The following is a 23,824-nucleotide window of genomic DNA, read 5'->3' on the forward strand; positions in this document are numbered from 1 at the left end:
TATTTTCTTAGTTTATAACAAGACTCTATTTATGTAAACGATTGCAATTCCGTCCTATCCAACACCCGATGTGCGATCAATGCGAAAGCACGTGTCTGCCCTTCAATATTTTCCTCATGAGCACCCGGCGACCGGCGGCAGTCGACATCCGTTTCCACCAACCGTGCACCCGGACACGCTTCGTTTCTCGTGCACGTGGGAACTGATTGCGAATCACCGTTCGTGTGGAAAGCAGGCCCCAGGCACCACCAGCCATTGCCTCGGTGATTCCATTCGCTAGATTTCCGCTCAAGAATGGAACTGCCGGTAGCCTAGGCAGCAAGATTCTGCAAGTTACGTAAAGTGAAACCGAAGTGGTAATTGCCAGGTGGAATTTGTTGCTTGAACTAGATACTCACTGCAACGATCTCACCAGTGCCATTGGGAGGGAATATTTAGTGTTTTAGTATTGCGGTGAACCCGGTTGAAGAAATGTGGCAAAACGATGTGTGAATTATTTTAGTTGCAAGATGGTATTGTTGTGATTGAGAAAGACATTTGACAGCTGGTTGCTATGCACAGGGTGTATACATCAACAACAACAATTGATCTAGATCAGTCAAGGTTATCGGCAATGTTGTCGTTACCGTGAGATTTTGAAAAGACCGTTAGTTGTACTGTATACAAAAAAAAATTTCAGCAAGCAGAGCATTAATAATTCCTGCATTCGTTTCCAAACCTATAGCCTATAGGGCAGTGGTTGCAGATGTAAAGAGGGATGAATCGAAAAAATCGATAGAAAATATTATTTTATAATTTATTTTTTATATGATATGGCGAAACATTTATTTCTCTAGGCATTCGCTAAGTAAGCAGGACTATTAAAAAAGATGCAAACAAAACCAACACACGAAAATACTTACCTTGTCTACCAACAGCGTGAAGAACATAGCTCAACATTTTGTGTGATATTCCAACATCGCAAAGAAAACACGTACACGCACAATAATATCAGGGCAAAATGGAGATAGGTCTTTCCACACATTACTTTCATTTGTTTCTTTTGTGTTGCTGTGGTGTGAGTTTGTTGTTGTTATTATTAGTTTAAGTTTGAGTTTAGTTTCATTAAGATTAATTTCCTGTCGGATGTCAAAACCATTTAAATTATTTACTTTTGTTGAATTATTACTCCCCCCTCCCCCCTCCTTTATCGTTCTCTCCTTCATTGTAGCTTAGTTTGATTAGTTTGTTCACCGTTTCTGTTGCTGTTACTCGATTAGTTTCAGTTTGAATGCGTTGCTTCTAAGAATCAATTGTTTTGTTGGTATTGTTTACTCTTTTATTTTCTTAAACTTTTTATCCTTTCTAGAGTGTTAGTGTTTCTTGTGTGTTTTTTTTGGTCGATGAAAATTCATCCGTTTTCCTCCCACCCCCTGCCATTTTCATTAAAAAAGGAATAAAGCTTCAATTAGTGTGCATGCGCGTATTTGGTTTGTTGGTTGGTTTCTTTTTTCTCCTCTCTTTCGCCTTCTTCTTTGCTTGTTTGTAAGGTTTGAAATATTTTGTTCCACCATCAGGACCGACCACCGCTTCGCTAGTCGGCTGTTTTACGTTAGTTTAGCATTGCTGTTTGTAAGTTACGTTAGATAAAACCCTACTTGAACTTGCTCAAACTCCACGTCGAATGCGTAAATCGTTTTTGTATCGTTCGGTTCGCGTGTTAGCTTGAGCTTGAATCATACTTTACGCTATTAGTACTATCCTGCTACCAGCAGTAGCTACAAAACCATTTGGGGGTTAAGTTTGTGTTTGCTTTGTTGCTTCTAATTGGCGTTGTTGCGAATCATGCTAGTAGATAACATGAAAATAAAGAACAATCTTGAAAAACGGTAAAACATCTGAAGAGCTGTAACGATCGTCGTAAGAAGAAAGTAACACTATTTTACAATGCGAGTGTTTGGATGTCCCTAACGGGTGTGTCCTTTAGTATTTTGTTTTTAGTACAGCCAATAGAAGGTTAATCTAGCTAGGCGCGGCAGTGCAGTTTGACTGCACCGCAATTCCTACCAACTGCCTTAATCTATAAAAGTCCAAGTAGGAAAACGTGTGTTTGCGCTTCGAGTCACCTGGGTAGTTTAGTTGGTAGTAGCAGTCCGACAGAACGGAAACGGCCCTTGTTGAAGAGAGCGAGAGAGAAAACAACATTCAGCCACGTGTGGTTGACAGCGTGGCTGCATTTTGGGCCTAGGTTGCTATGGTTTTATAATTTTAGTCGTGTCTGCCGGTGCCGCGCCACCTACTGCGCCCACCCAATACTACCTAAAACCTAGGCTGCCTAGGATCAATTGTAATGTTTTTTTTGTTTTATCTAGAGCTAGAGTTGTATGGAAGGATTTGCTTGTATCGGCTAGGACCAAGCGCCACGATTAGCGCCATATTAACAGAGTTGATAGTTCTAATCTTTTTTAGAAAAAGGAAAACACAATTTATCTTGTCTCGAGATATGCATAATCTGTATCTGTGTGTGTGTGTGTATTTATTTCCTTACTCATCACTCTCTCTCTCCCTCTCTTTCCGCTCACACTAAGAACAGCAAAGCACAGTAGCAGCATGGCCTACTACTCGCTGCACTCGCTCTGCCATAAAACGCGTAAAGCTGTTTGGTTTGGGGGTTTTTCGGAAAGCGCGATTGGTCGAGGCCGCAAGTCACCGGGACCCTCAGTCTCGACTAGGATAGCTCAGCATGTACTTAAAAAAAATGCTGCAGGAAATGATGCCGCCGCACACGCTGCGCATTACAAACGGCAGGACGCATCCATCGGGAGAGTGCACGAACGATTGTATAGCATTTGGGCGTTTGCAGGACCTGACGACATTTGGTAAGCAGCGAGCTATCTTATGCAGCAAACAAGGCACTGTGGAATTATTTTTTCCTATATCGATCTCTTAGTCGTTTTATTTGCATTTTTGTTTTCTTACTAACCCATTACTCACTTTCCGTTCTCGCGTTCCGTTCTAGCTAGCCTGTCTTCCAGGATTCGTCCGTTCGATGCCTGTGGAGCTCTACAGGGGCTACCTGATACAACAGCCGATAATCCTTTGTTCCTTATTCATTGCAATTTATGTTTCCTAACCTATCATCACCTGGTATTGGCCGTTTGCCTGGATGTTGCCTGATGACAGGCACCCAACCTTTTACACCTAACATTGCTATCGTCAACCGACAAGCGACACTCACTTGCTTCGTTGGCCCATTTTGGCGTGCTCTTTGGACATTCGTGGACGTTAGGGGGACAAAATGTTGCGTACGGTAGCTTCCGGGCAAGCGCGTTTTGCATGCGTGTGTTTGTTTTTATGTTTGCCCACGACATCCCGATGCCTCCCCAGCGAGTGCTTTCGACCCCCTTACGATGGGTAGGAGCGAGACAAGGGCGCTAGCAGGGTGCGTACAATTCTTAAACACACCCGTAAAGCAGATAGCTTGTTTGCATTCGGTGCGGGTGTGTGTGTTTGGCTTCCCTGGTTTGGTTTGATATATAGTGTTTTGCATTGTTGCTGTGAGATTTATTAGCTTAATCCTGGCTGCTGCTTTTCATGATAAAAATCTGCTTAAAAATGTTGCTTATGCTAGATTTAAAGGGGTTTGGTTTTTTTTTCGTGTACCAATTTATGCTAGCCACAGTTGTGTGTTTGTTTGAGTTGAAAGTAACTGCAAAAAAAGCTTCCAAATGCGGACGTGTGCATGTGGGCTGAATGATTCGTTTTTTTGCCGGCCGCTTCGTTAAAAAATTCAAAGCGATGTGGACGAGTGTTGTTTGGTGCGCTGCCTAGAGCCTGGTCGATCGGTTTGTCTACTGTTCCGTTCAAATCCTTCTCATGGTGTGGTATGGTTTGCATGTGTAATTTTTGCAAAGTTGAGGAAAATGGTTTTCAAATTGCTATTAATACTCTTTTGTTTTGAAGGTTTTCTGCTGTACTGTACCGTACTCTTCACAGTGTTGCTTTATTATGTTGCGGTCTGGAAGTTAAGTTCTGTACAAGGCAAATGAAGCTATGGAGTGACTTTTTCCGATTTTGTTAAAGCGCTTTTTAAAGTATTTTTCTTCAAATGAAAAATGGATTAAGAAAACTTTAAATGCCCTCAGGATTTTGTAAATATAAGGGTAGCACGAAGTCGTGTTACGCTGAACTGGTTAGATGAGAACATAAAGCACGATTTTAATGAGCTTCAACGAGGACTAGACTTAAACCAAATAAACCAAAACATGCTCTCCGTGTGCTTGCGTCGATGGATATCGCTCTTCCCTTGATATCTCTTACAACATCATTCGAAAAAAAAACACACACACACGAATCGGTGAAAGTTGTGACGAATTTTTTGAAGGCAAGCACGTGCCAAAAAGTTGTGTTTGATGTTTGAAAAATTAACTTATCATAGGACCAAACGAGAGAGAAAATCAAGGGGACCAACCAATTGCATTGGGTAGCAGACAATTTTGGGGAAACATCAAGGATCAAACCCATCGCATTGGTTAATCCGTATCCGCTGGGAAAAAAAACTCTTGCCCAGTTCCAGACTAGTTCCAGGAACGTCCCTCAACCTGCCTTCAACAAACTCGTCTAATGGTTTCGAGCGAAATAATCAAGTCTTGGGGAGGGCTTTTCCCGAGCCGAGTGTTTGCCGTTGTCTAATTGGCCTAAATGCCTAAACCATTAGCGGATAGGATTGATGAAGCTGAAAGCTGGTGTCGACCGATACCAGCTCGCATCTCCAATAGCTCAGCCAGACTGTCGGGGATTTTAGGGGTTAATCTTGTACTTTCCAACCCATCCAATCCAATGCCGTGTTGTTGCGGAGTGCGAAAAAGTTTAGTAGCAAGTCTTTCTTTCCTGGACTAGTAAAAATCACGATCACGACCTCGACCAGAAACAGTTTTTTTGCTTTAAATCCTCAAATCTCATTAAATTTCGATTTGATGTAAATTGCTATAATATCGCTTTCATATTGCAATGGTATCACTTCTTGGAACGTAACACGCGCTCAAACAAGGAACAAAAAAATGGCAATAAATAGCTACCAGTACCAGCCCCGATGATGAGGGGTCGTGATGCAGAAAAGCTTAAGCGAAAGAAACGTATTTACACTTTTGCAACCGTGCTGGAGACCGTGCCTCGTATTTATGTTTCTTCTCCGTCAATCAGACCGTTCGTTCGTTCGTTCGTTTTTCGTTCCAGTTTCCGGTGCCATCAAATGTTACTCCAGCTTGAGGGGTTGGGGGGAAACTCCCGGAAGAAAAGGTGTTAAATAAGGGGAAAATATTGTTCTGCTCATAAATGGCATAAATAGAGGACGAAAAAAATGAAGTTTGATCACAGGCATTATAGCCGGTGGAAGCATTTACTGTGCACACTTTCCCACAACTATTTGCTTTCACTATCCGTTTTTCCGGCTTTTTTTCGCTTCGTTTGTGGCTGTCTCGATTGGCCACGGTTTATAGCAGGATGGGTGAAAGTTTTGCTAGAGAACAGTTCAAAGTGAAAAGAGGATTGTTCCACCGGCATGTTAATCTTGTTACTTATTGTTAGTCGGTGTTGTTTTTGGTGTTGATAAGAGAGTTTTTTTTTGTTGGGGTCTTAGCACGTTCTGTAGCACGAATCACTTACTCATATGTAGCTCATGAACAGTGCAGCAAACGTTGGACAAGTTAATTAAATTTTCAGCTCGACTAAAAACTCATCTCAGATATTGAATACCGACCGAGATCGTTCGCAAGAACATGCCGGTGGCACAATGTTTGCACCAGCTCCCCAAGTCCTCCGCTGAGATTCTGTCTCCACTGTACAATGTCCTGAATTTTGATTGATGAAGTCAAACGTCACCATCATCATCGTTTCACAGTAGAAATATCAATATGAAAATTGTGTCGTTTTCTTCAGTGAACCAAAAAGCGTAACCCCGCTACCATTTGCTATTGCTTACCATTCCCCGCGAGTGCAATCGCTGGACACAAGTTCAGTAGACGATGTCACCATTGCGAAGCGAATGAATGTAGCAGGATGTTTTCACTGTCTGGATATCTGGTGCGGAAGGAATTTCTTCTGCAACATGATTCTGTACATAAACCATAGCTAGAGACATCGAACTGTCATGTTTTCCTTGTCTGTGTGGGTATTATTAAACGAATGCTCCCAGTGGATGATTTCGATCCAAGTACACCATTTCCTTGTTGTCTGGGATATGGGATGTGTAACGCCCGGCAAGTATGCAGCAGCTACTTATTGATGATCGCTGCACGAAGGATGTGCTGATTTAAAAAATTGCATACCATCAGGCGCTGGCTCGCATGCGTAACACCGAAAAAGGGGATGCGTTTTCAAAAAATGCTGTGTTAATGCAATCGGTATGAAGCAATTTCAGATTTGGATCAATATACTCCCAAAATCGATTAAAGTCAGCCTGAATGTATGCAATCCGTACTGTATGTATACTGCACGCTAATGCTTTCAACAAACCGTTTTGTTTTAGCAATTTTCAGTAGCTTATTCAGTTGACATTGCCTCACATCAACTTTAACAGTTGATTACAACCTCAGCAGGTCTCGAACTACAGTACTGTAGCTGGATCCTGCATTTTCAGTCCTACCAATCACCAATCAATTTTTCCAATCAATATCTCTCCAACAGTTTCATTTGTTAATCTTTTCATGCGAAGTTAAAATATTTATATTTTTTTGTGTTTTATTCGACTCGCGAGCCAACATGATTAAGCGCAAGAAGTTAGAGGAGGATTTGTTTCATTTTTGAATGGAAATGCCATACACATTGTGAAATGTGCTGACACATCGTGTAACTCCTGTCAGCACGCCGTACTAAAATCGTTCCAAGTTCCATGGAAAAAGCCGATACTTTTGTGGAAAGTTAATTCAGCTTACCGGGTGTAACTTTGGCTGTTCACGCAAAAGCCTACCACAACGGTGACATCTTTCCGGGATTAATTATTGTGTCACAAGATTTTTGTTAATATTTAATACCATGTTCACTGGAAGGTGATCGTACCGGCGGTGACTTAATATAAACTGACCTTTCGGAAAACATTCCGATGAGCCCGTGGACCCGTGCTCATTTCGTTGGAATTGGGAGGAAGCAAAAAAGAAGCGAAAACCGGCCCATCTGTCGTCATCAATCTGGGTCAAAGTAGTAGTAGGAGCGTAACCGTGATGAATGGGAAAATTTGTTCTTTTCCGTTTTTTTACGGCTACAAACTCATAGAGCTTTAAATCATTTGATAAAACGTCCCCAGACGGGCCACGGTGCGGTGCCTGTCCCGTTTGAACCATTGAACACCGGAGCAAATTCAATTACGGCATATGAAGTATGGTCGGCGCATAACCGCTTTCCATCCACATCCTTGTGAGCGGGTCCGGTTTTTTTTTCGTTCGGCCTCGCTCCGTTGGTGAGTGGCAGCATAATTTCCTATAGTGGCGAAGAAGAAAAAAAAAAAACTCCCATGCATCCATGCCGGAAGTGTCCTTTTTTTCCTAGTCCTTTTGCCCATTTCTCCAAAACACATGAGAACACACATGGTAGGTTCTCCGCCTCCAAAGGGACCATTGTGGATACATTAAATCGATGCGACAAAAATGTGTCGCCCCTATTGCGCTTCGCCCATTTTCCACACACAAACACACACACACATCGTACAGCGGCCTCGCTATGGACGATTTCCCTTCGGATTACTGTTACTTATCGTGGTGATGGTAAAAATTTTGATCCCTCCATTTTCCACTCGAGCACGGTCGATTGGGATAGATTGTGTGTGTGTGTGTGTGTGTGTGTGTGTGTGTGTGTGTGTTGAAGTTGTTGTTGTTTTGGTTTCATTTTGCGCCCCGGTGGAGGTGCGTTTTTTTCCACACTCGACTATCGCCGGCCGGCAAGGGCAGGATCGCTGATGCTGGTTTTTGTTCGCCGTTGCAACTCCTCCGATCGATCTATTCTCGCTGCCAAACAATGAAATTATCGGTAGCTTACTCTTTGTTTGGTGTCCGGCTTGCTTTTTTTTGTCTCCCTATTTGTTGCTACCATTGGACCATCCCTTTCGTTAGGGATTTTGTTCCTTTTCTTTTCTGCCCCATTTTTATGGTGACAGTTCAACGAAACGGGCGAAGGCTGTCTGTTTTTTTTTATCGCTCCTAAGAGTTTGTAGTGCACTTCGGCTCGGGTTTCCTGTGTGTTTTGCCATAGCTCTTCTAACTGTAGTAGCCGGTCCTGTTTTGCGTAAGCTGAGCCCGAGTGCGGCCTAAAGGAATCGGGGGTTTGCAACAGTTCGTTGTTGAACGTGTTGTCGCGCTCTCCGGGTAGGAAGTCCTTCAAACGGTTAGGCCTTTCCTTTTGATGTGATGCCCCTTTTTATTAAATGGGGCAGGTATAAACGCTTTTATAGGCAAATTGTACGGTGTGATGGTGTCGGGATAAGATGTGATGAAAATTATAGTATTGAGAAGCACGGAACGGGGAAGGTTTTGTGTTGGCCACAGTCGACTTAATCGGGCGAATTTGAGGAGTTTTTATTGTTGGCTGACAGTTTTTTCTTTCTAGTATGAGCTTTTAAAGCAAATTTAACCAAACAGGAAAATGTATAGTAAATTTGAAGGAGCACTGTTAGTGCCATTATTAACAGATAGAGGGCGCTGTAGAAGATAAATAGTCAAGAAGCGATACCAGAGCTTCTCCTCGTACTTAGATCAATTTATATGAAAAATAATGACCCCAATAAAACTGAAAGCCTGTGGAGAAGTATGAAGAAGCCGCTAAAATGACAAGCTCGTATAGCTGTACGGAAATCTCACCATCGAAAGGCCTAAACTGAATGGCCCAAGTAGAGTGGTTCCAGTACAATGGATTTGCAGACGTCGGTGCTTGACCGTGAGCGGCATCGCGAACTTGTGCATTACAAATTTATTTTGCATTAAATTTCTTTAAATCTAGCAATACGGTGATGCCCTTTTTAAGGAATGCAGTGAATAAAAAATCATAAAAACTCTAAACCGTGATAAAAAATAAAGTAAAATGTCACACACACACACACACACACACACATACACAATCCGCCAAGTGAAACCATCCATCGCTGTGAGCTCGAATCACTGTTGTTTGGTTTAATTATGTGCTTAAAGTTCGGCCATGCATGTGACCATCAATTACAAAGCGAATGTTAAGGACATCCTTTTCGAAAAAAACCCCAATGGAAGACCGACCGGATCCTTTGAAGCTTACCGGAGCCAAAGCAAGGATCAAAGCAAGCGAGCTCCGCTTTCTGTTGGGTCGCGCTGGAAAATGTATGTGCGATTTGGTACCGAGTCTCATTATTTTGGCAAAGGAAGGCAACCCCGGCTCCGAGCAGCGGGTGTCACGGGGTGCGACATGTACTTCGCCAGTTCAGTGCCGTTTGATATTCACCACAAAACAAATCCAAATGCGTTTGATGTTCTAGCCCGTTTCGATGCTGTCTTTTTAGTTTCTTCTGTCCCGTGCCGTCGATATCCAAATGGAATCGGCTGGTTGTGTGAATATTGTGTGCCGCCCGCTCTGCACATTCAATATATAATGGCCCGAACACGGGTAGCATGGGAGTTGAAATTTATGAACCTAATTTTGGGCTCCGCAAAACAAAAAGGTATCGTTATGCTGCACTGTTCATGGCCCCCCGGGGAGCAATTTGAAATATTATCTACAGCCCCACAAAAAAGGGGTAAAATCTTGGGAGTGTGCGTGTGTGCCGTTGGATCGGTGCGGAACAAACGGCATTACAAATCGATCCCAGGGTGTGATGAACACGCACACGGGTTGGTCGATTTTTGACGACGGACAGGCAACGACTGGAGCTGGAAGGGTTTTAGACCGAGCTGCGTTCGGTACATCGAACAGGGATTTTGTACCACAAACAACTAAAAGAAAAACCTATCTCAAAGGTTCGCTTTTCCGTGTCGGTTAACCTGGAATTGGTCGGAAAAAAGGGGTTCCGTCTGTGCTTTGCTCACTCCCTTTTAAGTTGATGTGTTAAGGAAGCTAATGCTACACAAAAGCTCTTCTCGCCCTGGAGCACCAGACAGAGCAGGCGGGCTTTTGAAGAGCTTTTGCTGGCTCACTCCCAGCGTTGGGATCATGGGGTCCATTTCGGACAATTCATTGACCAATTGACAGGTAGTAGTACAGGTCTGCTGGAACGAATGAAACACCTGTCAGGAACATAGGACTGTTACATCCCGGGATTTAGCTTAACCCTCACTACTATCTCTTTGAATTTAATCCCTGTTCCTGGTAGTGGCGTGCTGGTAATAACCGAACGGAACGGCCAGATGATCGTCCATACAACGACAAGGCGAATGAATGATAAAAAAACGGAAGCAAAAAGTAAAAGAAGGGAACAGCCGGAAAGTATGGCCGGAAAAATGTCATCCCGATCGATTTTGTCACTCACTTGGTTCGATTTTCGGGGGCGATGGTTCTCGGGACGCACAAGCCAACCGGAAGCCGATCTAATCAATTTTTGTCCACTTTTTTCCCTCCCGGGCAAGTAGGCACAGACCTTTTGCCCCAAGGAAACAGGAGGATATTTGTGATTTATTTCTGATAAAAGCTTCACCCAAGAGCGGGCAAGGGATATGTTTTGGTGAGACGCTGGAACCGCCCGGCGAAATGCTGATTGTGTAGGTTTTTATTTATTTGCCATGTGGAGTATTTGTAAAAAAAAAACAGAACAGATCACCCTTCGTTCAATATTGGCAATAAAGAAAGCTTTCAAAATTTTATATCCTAACGCACAAGGCAGCGCTACTTTCGTTTCCAATGTACAAGAGGCCAACAGGTTTTGTTTTAATCAATAGGAAAATTAATGACCACGAAAGCCTTGGTTCAGTGCGGTAGATGTCATGTTTATGAGATTGAAAGACACATAAAACACGAAATAAAATGGCAAATTTAAGATTCTAGATGGGGCCTAAGACACGCGATGCATAGCATCCACCCAAGAAGACACAGCAAAACGCAAAATAAAACAAAATGACCAAAATTGAATTCGTCCCTCCGCTATACACCTGTTTCATGCAAAATCTGTTCCAGCTGTGTAGCACACTCAAAAAAAAAAAAAAATCGACAGACCCAAACAAATTGGACCCGTTTTTGCCTATCTCCTTTTCCATTCCGATGCCAGTAAGCTTGGCACACGGGCACACTGGCGCAAGAAGCGGGCCAGATTCGTTTCAATTTCCAATTTTCTAACTACGCCGAAAGGTCATGTCACCAGTTTTCTCTCGACCTAGTTCCCTTTTGCTAGGCATACACTTCCCTTTGGTGCCTCGTCTGATCGAGATGGGGCGAGATGTTGGATGCTCCTGGTGGATGCTTTCAAGAGCAGCGCTTGAACCGAAATGGAAAACAAATAAGGTCGCGGCTGGTGAGGAAAAGTTGGACAGCCGTTGCGATCCGCTTCAGGTTAGGCTTCGGGTGCCAAGCAGTGTTGCTGGACAGTGCGAAAATACGGCCAACGGGGTGCTGCTCGTGCTTTAAATTTTGGGCCACTTCCTGGCATGGAATCCGATTACGGGAAAACCAAACGAACTTGACAGCCCGAACGACTTTGCCAGAGAACAACTTTTGCTGAGTGCGTGTGTGTTTGTGTGTGCCAATGGGCTTCAGTTTTGAGTTTCTTTAACTTGCATTTTAGGTGGTAAAGGATAGCTAGCGTGCCAGCAGTTCAAATGTTGAAATTAATGTACACTCTACAGTCTAACTTCCAACGAATTATTGTCAACACTTTATTGACCCTTGACAATTCACACAGCACTGTGAAGACACTACGAAAACAAAGTCAATAGAGACCTAACTAAAAAGATTCTCGAAATGAAAAGAAACTTCATCCACTCATTCATTGCTTCTCAAAAATCCGATAGAGGGCGCTATCGTCGCTAAGAAGGCTTGTAAGAAGATCAAAGAGGAAAACAATGTTTTAGATGCTGTTTTGTGAAGTAGTACCAAGTGGTTTAGTTCAAAATTACCAAAAAATATATCTTAAATAATATATCAAAATATCTTTAGTAATTAAGTTCCTTTGCAGCTTTAAAAAAAAAATCACTCCAAAGCTTATTGCTTTCCAGACCATTTGCGTTCCGTCTGTGTGTGTGTGTGTATGAATTCGTGTCTGTCTGTTCTGGATTGCACTTAATGTGTTTCTCGACCGTTAAAAGTGCTACCATTCGGTTAAAGCTACTGGTGTGTGAGTGCATCGTCCACCAGCCGACGGAAGGTTTAAGCATACAATCACTGTACCGAAACCGTTTCAGATGTAAGAGGATTTAAAGGGAACGCGGGCGGTACGCCAAATGGTACGCACACATCTTGCTAAGCTGCCAGCCAAATCTGCCGAATTCACATCTTCCATCCGACTCGGAATGGAAAACATTGCCCCCGTCCCCGGCTACAGCTACTACTGTACGACACGATGGCCAACAGTGTCGCCACGAGAGCGTGGCTTCGACTACAAACATGCCGCCTACGCAGTAGCGTGTTAAGGTATTTGCTAGTAGTTGAAAATGTAGTTAAAAATTGAGGATCGATTTTTAGAACCGGTAGAAGAAATAACGATGTGATGCAACGAGATTTGCTAGCCTCCTGTGGACTATGCTGCATGTAACGTAGCTTTCCTTCTAGTATTAGTTTTCCACGTACCAAATTGCTTCTCTTGTCTCGACTCATTAAAAGCTATCGTCTATTGACTATATTGTTTTTTTTGTTTCTAATTGTTTTGTCTGGACTTGTGGTGTCAGCAAATGTGTTTTGTTTTGTCGTGTTGTGTTGCTTCATTATAGTAATAGCTATCTTAGTGTATCTTTAGCAGCAGCTAATAATCACGGTTTCATCGTTCGTTTTTTTGTTCACTGTATTTTATTTTTGTAAGAAATTAGTTTAAAGATTTGTTGCATCTTGTTTTAGGTTTTTTTTCTACCTTCGCACTCGCTATGTGTTGTGTTCCCTTACCATTATGCAATTATGCTTGCTGACCGCAGCCATCGTTAGCATCGTCAGTTTAGAACTTTATTTGCTTTCCTTTCGCCATTTCTAAATATTCTATAGCCCGGGGCGATCGGCCGTCCCCAGTACGTACCCGCAGTACGAGGCTAGGAGGTTGCCTCGCAGTCGAATGCAACACACGGTGTTACGACGGTGAACGGAGTAACGAAACGCATACCGGCGTCGTCGCATACCCTCAGCAAAGCTATGACGGCACCAGCAGCAACCTTTGCGTAACGCCCCGCACTAACGCTACCAGCAGCAGGCTAGCGGTGGCCATTCGGTTTACCGGTAGCCAGCGCCAGCTCGACCCTGCTAGCTGGTTGCCCCCATTTCCGGCCAAGATCTCGGCCCGCTTCCGGAGTCGAGCCTGTGGAAAGGAAAGCGAGAGCCGTGAGAGAAGTTAAAAGCGTATCAATGCAGAATACCAGGCAAGTAGAAAAATGCCCTTTACCAAGGGCGAGGTGGGTAGGGAGTTGTGGGAAACTTTTAAAATTAGTTTGAGACGCGAAAGGTAAAAGCCTGTCGGTGTAATCGGTGCTATTGAATTATTGCACAGGGCGGTCGTGGAAAAAGGCGGGAGCGTTCCGGTAAACGATAAATTATGGACGCAATTTTCAGTGCAGCCGGGCTGGGAGGATGCGGACGAAACAACAGAGTGAAAGAGAGAGAAAGAGAGAGCCGTTGCGTGCCAATGAGAGTTGGTTTTAACGCGGGATTGTATAACCGGAAAAAGCTATTTTGTGCGGAATGCAGAAAGCGCTGGATGTGATTGGCTCGCAGCAGCAGGGACACATACTGGGAATTGGGTTTCAATTAATCATGGCGAGGTTTTTGACCGGTGATGTTATGCTACGGTTGGATAAGCTATCGATTGGTTCCTAATGCAAACAACGCATACTGAAGCGTTACAGTGTAAAGGTAAAGGTTTATTCGGCTCGTTCCGTACCGTTGGTACATACCTGATACATTTCGTCCTCACCGGGTGGATCTAGACATTCAAATTCACAGCATCGTTCACCTACACGAAATTTTTTACAGAACTACAACGAAAAAGAGATGAGGAAAGCGATATAAATAAACGTAGATATATACTTCAATGCGCCAGATCTCAATCATATCTAGCTCTGTTATGCGGTCAATATGCGGTGTAATACAGTCGGGTGTAATTTTCTTGTTCGTGACCGGTGCTTTGCTTTCCTACCAGTTAAGCTCATTGAATAAACGTTGGCATGATTAAATTATTTGCAGACTGTTCTGTTGTTTCCGTCTGCTGGTGGACTCTCGTAGCAACAACATTGAGTCGGCAACCGCGAAACCAAATCAAATACATAACCGTTTTCTGCGCGGGCGGTACCAGTTCATTGAGTTTCACAAGGGCACAAATTCTTAGGAATTAAATTAATAAACCTAGAGAGCGTTCCGGGATTGCGTTTTGCCGACGGATCCATTTTTATTTCCTGCGTACCGGTGTTCCGGGAAAGATTTAATAACAATCGTAGGAGCATCTAGGCTGAACTACCAAGTACAATTTCCGCACCGAGATGAATGTACTGTACTTGCATTATCTTACCCGATCCCGATGGAAGTTTAAGCGGTCTGCTTAAATGCCATCTCCCCTCGGTCGGGTACGGGTGAGTCAATCGAATTTACTCCAAAGGTCACCACCGTTGCGCTTTGCTGCAGTCGCACCCAGTTCGAGGGTGTGTTTGTTTAAGCTGTTCGTGCTGAGTTTTAGTGGAATGAATTTTACGATACGATGGTACTGCACTTCCTCCCCGTGGAATGGGCATGGAAAGGCGGGAAATTGCAATTTGCATGTTGTTCGATTGGTTGCTTATTAGATGAGCAGGAATCAAGCATCGAGCGGTGGACGGAATTGACGGAAAGCAAGGCGCACGCTAATGGAAGCGTAAATCAGGGGCACATCGGCACTCGCTCGCAGCCGATAAGTGGTGTTGATAAATCTTGTTTTACCAAGCAGTGGTTTTAAATTCATTCTACGTGAAGCTTCGCGAACGGTGTAGGTATAGCGTTAAAAGGGCGAACTCGGAGGTTCGAACGTGCCGTTTCTCGTGCTTCACGGGAAATGCTGAATGGAATACAAATCGTGTTGAAAGCTGGTTGAATTTTGGTAGATTGTTCATTTTATTTCTGAGGTCACGGGGAGTATTTCCTTAAAATGTATTACGAGGACTTACATCAAAACGGTATCGCAAAAAAGTCTTTCCACCTTTAAGAATTTTTCTTGAATTATTATCATTGCTTTAAAATTTTAAAAAATTAGAAAGAACTGCATTTTATGTTCCGCTCGCTTAACCATGACGATGGCACGGAAACCAATTAACCCCGGAAAGTACCGGAATCACTTGTTTTTCGTTCAATCTGGCTCTTTCGCAACAGCAGGACTGAATGATGCTCATTCGCTCAACAGTATCGATACGTACGGATGTGCAGGTTGAAGCCAATGATCCGTGTATGAACGAGAAAATGAAGCCCCCGCCTCCCGATACGTCAGCGAGTCTATTTTTATCCAGCAACAATCTTGTTAGAGGTAATTGCCAATTCATTTGTGCCGTGAATCTATTCGACTCCTTTCGAGACTACTCCAGCCCGTAGCTGTACCCAACCAGCGTGTATGGTTTTGCTGCACTGCACGCCGGGCTGGTGATGCTTTCTGTTTTCTTTTCCGTTCGCGTACCGTGCCCCGTGCCCCTGCAGGCTCGAAATGAGATCATGGTGACGCATGGGTTCGAGTCTGAACCAATCCCCTAATAACAGTTGATTGTGAGCTAATGAAAGCATGTTCATTAGAGGTTTTCTTTTCGGTGTTATTGCAGTTCCGGGGCGGGGGAAGGGAAGGTGATCAACCATATTCATACATTTCCATGTGCTGTGAGTGATTGCTGTGAGCGTTAGTGAAGAAAGTGCAGTGAGGTGGGTTGTGGTGGGATATTCCGTTGAAAAGGAATTTATTACAATCGTGGGATACTTTTCTAGTGTAACTTTATTAATTGGTGCTTTCCACTTAGTGCAAGTGTGCGATTTGATGAGCTTTGTAGGATGGCTACAGCTAGGTTACAGCTAGGTTTATAGCTCAATGATACTGCTTAATAAAGAATGACTTGAGCCGTTGCCTGGATTTATACTTCTATATAATCTAGCATTCTCTTTCATGTTCCACGTCGCGGCTCGGAGATAAATGTGTCATGTCTGTTCCTCTCCCGCTACTCGAATGGCGATACAAAATGATGATGAAAAGGTTTCAGATTGCCCGATACTGCCGGGCAGCGCGAAAATTGAGATGAAAAGATAAGCTCGCATAATAGAGTCCGAGGATTGTGCTACACGCTCCTTGTCATGAAAATAGCTGATGTAATTCGAGACAAAAAAAAGCAATAAAAGAGTAGCAATCGCGGCACTTCGCTATCTAGTGACGGAGTGGTCCTTTCATATAAATTTTCCTTTAAAGGACGAAAAAAGCCCATACTCAAATTTCGATTTCAGCACCATTTTATAAAGTCATGCATCCAAAAAGTTTAATCTAACATTTTTTTGGGCAAACAAAATTTCCGTGCGGTGTAATCCCCCCCCTCGCGAGAGTATAACATTATTATGCAAGGCTGGTTTCACATCTGGGTTAGTGGAAGAGTAATTTCGTTTTGCCTCTTTTTTTTTTGCTTTTCGTTCCCAAACGCAAACCTGCGGCACAAGTTTTGGTCGGGAGAACTGTCGGTGCCGGTATGCTTAATTGCTGTTAAATTGCATTATTTCCCAAACTAACAGCCCCACAGCCGGTTGGATGGATGATGAACTGTTTCGTACTGGCACCAGTTGAACGATGGCAAAGGGGTAAATACTACAGGTACTGGTGACTTGCGGCACGGTGATGAAGCTCAAAATTTCCATTCGGTGTGAGTTGCATTGCATTTCAGCTAACGTCCACGATCATTATCACCGTCTGGTGGGATTCGTTCCGCATCAGATCCACCGAGCGGGTGGTGGATTCATTTGGTTGGATGGTTTTAGTGGTGGTAGTATCCGTTAATTAATGGTATAGATATTTGAAAATGGTGGTGTAAGCGATGTTGGGGTGCGGTGACGGGTTGATCGAATAATGAGCATGGTCGGAATTTTTATGTCCCCTACTGTGTTATGGTGCATATGGAGGATGCAGCAGCATTGGCAGTAATGAGACACGTAAAGCAAGCAGAGAGAAAAAATGTGTAATGTATGGTTATATAGAGCATTTCGACTTTGTTTGTATTAATTAAACTGGGCTCCTATTGTCTGTTTACTGAGGCATTGTTATAATTGTTGCCTTTTTATTTATCATTACACACGAATGCATGGCTACAATAGTTTGAGCAACCACATTGCACAACCGATCACCAGCGGTGATAGTTTAGGGCGTATAGCACCATCACACGTATAGAACAATGAGCACGACCGTGGTTTGTTCTAGTTTAATCTTTCATGTTCGTGGAAAATCTATTCGAGGCAGGGAATAGTTCGAAGCTTTGTTGAACCCAATCGTTTCATTTTATTTTTCCCAGTATTTGTGTTTTTACGTGGTTCTATCGATACTGTGAATTCGGACTAACGAAAATAATAGTTTTTCTAGTAACAATCGTTAAAATAGTTTCTGTTTTAGGAGCGGGAAGCGGGAAATAATATTTTCTGGAAATGAAAATTGTATGCTTTTTTTTAATAATAGAATACCTGCTTTTTTAAAAAAAAATGCTTTTTTTTTAAAATAATAACAGAAAATAAAAAAAACTGCACTTTAATTCATATTGTGCTCTCGGTGTCTCTTTTAGTATATTATTATAATTGTTATTTCTTTTATTATGTCTCTTAAATTGTTTATCACAATAATTTCCTAATTTTAACTAAATTCAGAAATTTTATTTCCGTATCTCTGATCATAAGGAATGAACAACAGGTACCAGGCGCCTCCATTTATTTTCCATTACCTATTTATTTGTGAATTATTTTTGAAATTAATCAACAAAAACAAGGTTTTAAATAGATTATTTTTTGTAAAATAATTATTTTTTTGAATACTGTTGTTATCGATTTTGTATCGATTGACATTATTTTGCTAATGTAATTCATCTGATTATGAATCTCCACATGAAATGTGCATCAGGTACTGGGCGCCTCCATTTAGTTTGTAATATCTCTTTATTTATGAATAAAATAATAAATAAATAATGTCTAGCATATTAATTTAACCTCTATTTTGTAAAAATAAAAAAAAAAATACAAGAAGTATTATTTTACTAATTTTGAATCCGGGATATTTCCTTAACAAAACTTCATTCGATTGGTTCTTGGCTGAAGAGTGTTGAACCTTCTTGAAATAGCTGATGCAGTTTTTACACTTCCGGATATAGGGCACGAATGCTTTAAGGAAGTGTTTGGTTAGCAGATTGAAGAGGTAAATCGTTAGAATGCGGTAGGTTCCTAACATGCGCCTCCGGTACGATTGAGCTCTGGTGATGGAGTGCTTTACACGAAGAAGAATAAACTATACACTAGCTTTGGGGATCCATTCATACAAACGCACACACTCACACACACACACACGCACACATGCATGCCATTGCAGAGCAGCGGTTGTTTTACACGCCAGGTTGACATTTATCCCGGCATGTATACCTGGAGCAGCATTAAGCCCCACGATCTACACGATACCGTAACGAAACCGCTCGCTAGGGGGCTTTAGCTAGCGTTACCACACAAAAGCCGCACGTACCGTTGCAGTGTTCGCGATAAATCTGGATGCTTGTGCAGCGGATGAGCAGATGGTGATGGGATGAGCGGTTTTCCCCTGTTCGTTGCCAGTATGCCCATTCGTTACCCTGGTTGGGTCATGTGAAGCCTGCTGGGCTAGCGCGATGAACGCTTTGATCGTCAATTCTGTTTCATATTACTTGATGGCAGGAATAGCCGGGTCGGTTGGTGTTCCGGTATGGTTCAATAAGCACAGTGTGCAATTTCAGTGCCAGTGCAAATGCAAACCAAACTACGCTTGCCAGACACGTTTAGAACACGTGGTTTGCATGGAGCGTATGCAATAACAATATGTAATCAGTTTCGTTTAAGGTTTTGATCGAGCGTTAACGTCGGGCTAGTATAGAGGAATGAAATTTCCCATATTCTTTCCCCGGGCTTTAATACACACTATTCTTTAAATTCATTTCTATTTAGTACATTTTTATTCTTTGTTCTACATTCTCATTGGAAAGGTGAAACTGTTGGCCGCTTTAAGAAACACTACCGGTCTTTTGAAATCGGTGCAAGTTGTGTAGTTCATAAAGGAAGTTTGATGGCAAGCAAAGAAACCCGTTACTACAAAGCCCAGTCCCGGGGCACACACTTCATTACAGTGCTCCCCGAGAGAGAAAAAGCGTACAAACACGCTAAACAACACATGGTGAGCAGTAGTTTTTCATAGCACTTAAGTATGCAAATAATTTCAAACAACAGCTGCGCCAGCTACCGGTCTACCGGTTGAGAGAGCCCAGCGCTCGCCCAGCGACTAACGCGCTAAGCTTTTGACACATCAAACGATCCTGCCCTTGGGTGAGAGGCAAGTTTGTTTTTGTGGCACAAGTGCACGAAGCAGTGCACGTTAAGTGTTTGCTTAAGTTTTATTAAGAACAAAAAAAGGCGAACAGAAGCTTGATTGTGGCATTTCAGCATGGTTGAGGTGTTTGTTTTTCTAACCGTTTTGTTGAACAATTTTACACTGTGCGTTCAGTTAGGGCAGAATGAACTCGGTTAGGAAGGATGATGAGTGGAGGTTGGCGTTCAACATCTACCATGTAGAATAATTTTTCTATTGTATTGGCGTTTATTATAATGCATAAGCTCTCTTCTTAGTTTATTAAATATTTTCCAAGAAGCAAGCATTATATTGCAAACTTAAATATAAAGCTCATCTTGCCGTGTTACGGCTTATTCGACGCTTCAACAAAACATCTTCAAACAACACTCTATCGCGCGAGAACCGATATAGAAAACATCTTAATTAGAGCAAAATGAAAATGATTAAGTGCACCAGCGCTAAGTTTTGATCCACTCGGCAACAAACAAAATGGCACAACAACATTTAATTATCGTGTAAGCGCACAACTTCCCATGCTCCAAAGCCAAACCCCTAAAGCTGAAGGTATTTTCGCGCACAATTGTGGTTGGTAAGGCATCAAAGATCTGTTCTTCCACCCGGAAAGCGCACGTTCGCTCTATGAGTTCGTTCGCACCGAGTCGATTGTCACTGTCTTATCAAAGTGTGCCCGGCATTCTTCATCTAGCGCTGCGAATCGAGCACCTTTCACGTTTTTCACCTGGCGACGGCGGCACTCTGTGTGCGAGTGGAAAACTTTTTTTCCAAATGCTTTAATGAACTCGTTTGGCGGGAAGCCGGTTGGGAAGGGAAGGGAAGGGAGAAACGGGGCTGACATCCGGAGACGCGGCCGAGGCTGTAGTTTATGAGCATGCTAATTGGAGAATCTAATTAAAAAGTTGGTTCGGTTTTTGAAAATTCTGGTCGGTTGCGGAACATTGTGTTCGGTTGGTTTGAAAGCCGATGCTTGCGGTACGCCTGTAGTACGCCAAGCGATGGGGATAGGATGTTTGGGGGTAGAAGTAATGGTTGAACTAATTTCGTACCGATACCCTGTGCGAGTTAAAACTTTTCTTTCTGAATAGATAGAAAGAGTCTTTTACAGTTCGGTGTCTTGAAATTAACTATTTTATTGAATTCAGCCGATTCCGTTATCGGCCCATAAACGGCCCAGCAGCGATCGCCGCATCAGCATAACTCGTCGCGTTGGATACAACACGACACTCCCAATGCTGATTTAGCGATTACCGACGCTCGTTGCTAACTCGCCCCCCCTCAGATGTGAACGTCCACGATTCACTGTGTTTGTTTAGGAAATGTGACGTAGTCGGGTGTCTGATTTGGTGACGAATTATGTACTGTGACTACCGTTTGCGTGTTTTTGCACCTCTTTGTAAACCAGTAAAGCAATGCTACTCCCAGTATAATGAGAGGAAAGATGATACCTCCGAAAATGTTTATCGTTGGCCAGGTTATTTGAAAAGAGTTGTTTTGTAAGCGAATGTGCTCCAATTCTTTACGTGTCTCGATGTGCAGATTATGTAAATCTTCCAGACTTATGTTCGAAATTTCCAGCTGTCTTTTAATAAACACTCCGTCGAGTGGATATAAGTTCAACGTTCCAACTAGATCGGTGAGTTTGGATGAGTATCTCACGTCGTTTATGTAAATATCGCATGTGTTGAAGCTTATTACGAACGATCCCTGAAGTGTTCTGTTGCTTATACCACATTTGGAGACGAGTGTAAATTTCTCTACAGAGTTAATCAATATGGCGTGATTATTAATCTGTAATATTTCAGTTTTGGCTGGACTCTTCGTAAAGTTACATTCTGCTTCTCGACCTTCCATTAATCTTGGAATGCAATCTGATTCATCCAACTCTATTTCATTGATTTTATAGATTTTCGGGGTTAGAGTGCTAACACGGTATCTGATTGCTTCGTGAGTTATGAATCTGTCATACTGGAGGTGAATCTTGCCGTCGTGGTACAGGATTGGATAAATTTTTATCTTACGGAACGTTCTTGGGTCGAGTTTGGGTGTTTTTATGAGCAGCATTATTTCTTGGCGGTTGGTGGCGATAGAGGCGTCGGCGTAGGAAAGCGCTTCTAGAGTTGTGTCGAACGGAATGTTTTCTGCTGCCAGGTTTTTTTCCAAACAATTGATTTCATATTTTGACAATATTTTTTCGTTTAAAATATTCGCTTTCGTCATAACTATACTATCAACTATTTCCTGCAGTGTGTCTATCATCTTTTTTAGGTGGAGATAAATATTGATGGAATGAATTTCTAATGATTCTGATCTGAATTGAGTTATTACGTTACGAGTTTTTTCTGTTATTTCTTTAATCTGGTTGTTAATATTCCTATTGATTGTAACTTGTGCATTATTGTCATCGATGAGATTATTAATTGTTTTGTTAATAACACGAAGATCGTTTGCATCTGGTGTTCCTGCAATAAACTTCCAAATTGTTCCTATGGAATCCCAACGTTTGAATCTTTTAGTGGGAAGCATTCTTTTCAATATGGTATTCAGTTCTTCGAATTGGTTTTGGATAATACTGGAAAATTGATTATTGCTCATTTTTTCGAAATCGTCCTTAATTGCTTGAATATAACCCTTATACGCAGTTAAATTGTAATGGTGTATGTAAATATGGCTATCTATCCTTATTCTTGCCCAACCTTCGTCCATTGCAACTATAGGTTGGTTGTCTACCTTCAGAATAGAGATCCTCGGTTCAGCTAGGGTACATACTACAAATAGAAAACTGTAAGAAGAGAACAATGATGTTAGAATGACGGTATTGTTAGCTATCTTATTTTTATATCGTTTTTATGAATTTTTCGTGAATCATTTGTGTTTATAGTGCTTTTGTTTACTTTGTTAATCTTGATTTTCTTGTATCTCGGCTTGTGTTTTAATCTGGCTCTGGTTTTTTCATAAACTGTCATATCCTCTTTTATATTTATTTCCTTTTTTCTCTTATTGTAATATGAAATATCTTTCTCCTGTTTCTTTGTTAAATTTTTGTAAACATTTTCACAAATATCTGATGAACGGACAGACGGTAAAATTATCTCATAAGGAGTATATTTAGTAGTCGAATGAATGGATGAATTATATTTGTGAAGTGAAAGCTCGATTAGATCAGAAATAGTTAAATTGTTGTTCTCAAATTTCGTTATTCGATAAATTTCTAATATGGTAGAATGGAACCTTTCTATTACTCCATTCATTTCACTTCGACCTGTAGCTGTTAAATATATTTGGATTTGGTGAGTTTTATAAAAATCTATTAGATCTTGTGTACCAAAAGATTTTTCGCCGTCCATTACTAATATTTTAGGAGGATGGTATTTTGTAATTATTTCTTTAACTGCCGGAACAATATCTAAGGCGGCTCGCGATTGAATTTCTTTAATTTGAGCGAATTTTGAAAATTTATCGATGTAAGTTAAAAAATAATGTTTTTCGAGAAACATTATATCAATGTGTGCAATTTGGAAAGGGTGTACGGGGATTGGAGTTTGTTGTTGAGGATACCGGATAGGGTTTCGGTCATATTTGTTTTCATTGCAGATACAGCAATTGGAAACAATTTTTTTTATCTTGGCTAGCAGCTTTGGAAAATAGTATTTACGTAAAATTTGCGACTTATTTTCCTGGGCTCCACGATGTGCCCTATTGTGCTCTGCCGTGATTATTTCTCGTTGTTGATCTTCGTCTGTAATGTCTTCCAGAAGATTTTGAGTAAATCGAATCTTAAGGAGCTTCTGACTTCCAAAATACTTCCTATAAACCTCTTGAAATTTTCCCATTATGTCTTCACTCGTGAAAAGTCCGTTTACTTTTGATATTGTGAAATGATCCTTTAGAATCTGTAAAAGAGATGATTCGGTTATTATTTCGGAGTAAATTGTTGTACGTTTAAAATTTTGGAATGGATATTCAATTACTGTGTTTGGTTTCCCTTTTTTCAACACGATCTGGTTGTGAAAAGCATTAAGTGGTGCTTCTGTAGAGATAATGTAAAAATCGTCACTAGTTTGTGATGAATGTTGCGTACCAGTCATAGAGAAAACTATTCTGCTGAGGGCATCTGCTACAACATTGCCTTTGCCTGGTTTATACAAA

The 23,824-nt window shown here is 41.9% G+C and overlaps 2 protein-coding genes across 2 annotated transcripts in view; both read right to left on the minus strand.

Annotated features, from left to right (window-relative positions):
• Positions 1-2: 2 nt before the first annotated feature.
• Positions 3-542, minus strand: LOC118507662 (39S ribosomal protein L34, mitochondrial). The gene is made up of 2 exons (XM_036046439.1): positions 399-542; positions 3-326 (listed from the first exon to the last, which is right to left on the minus strand). Exons 1-2 carry the CDS (start codon positions 419-421, stop codon positions 77-79), a joined length of 273 nt encoding a protein of 90 aa, XP_035902332.1. The 5' UTR covers positions 422-542; the 3' UTR covers positions 3-76.
• A 448-nt stretch (positions 543-990) lies between these two features.
• The window catches only part of LOC118507663, a 43,240-nt gene continuing 20,406 nt past the window's right edge, over positions 991-23,824 (minus strand). The window contains exons 3-4 of the mRNA XM_036046440.1: positions 14,007-14,087; positions 991-13,414 (exon numbers count right to left, since the gene is read on the minus strand). Coding sequence (XP_035902333.1) covers positions 13,250-13,414; positions 14,007-14,087 — 246 coding nt within the window. The 3' untranslated portion in view covers positions 991-13,249. The remainder of the gene's footprint in view (positions 13,415-14,006; positions 14,088-23,824) is intronic.

The sequence above is a fragment of the Anopheles stephensi genome, chromosome 2 (assembly GCF_013141755.1).
Source record: "Anopheles stephensi strain Indian chromosome 2, UCI_ANSTEP_V1.0, whole genome shotgun sequence".
Lineage (NCBI taxonomy): Eukaryota > Metazoa > Arthropoda > Insecta > Diptera > Culicidae > Anopheles > Anopheles stephensi.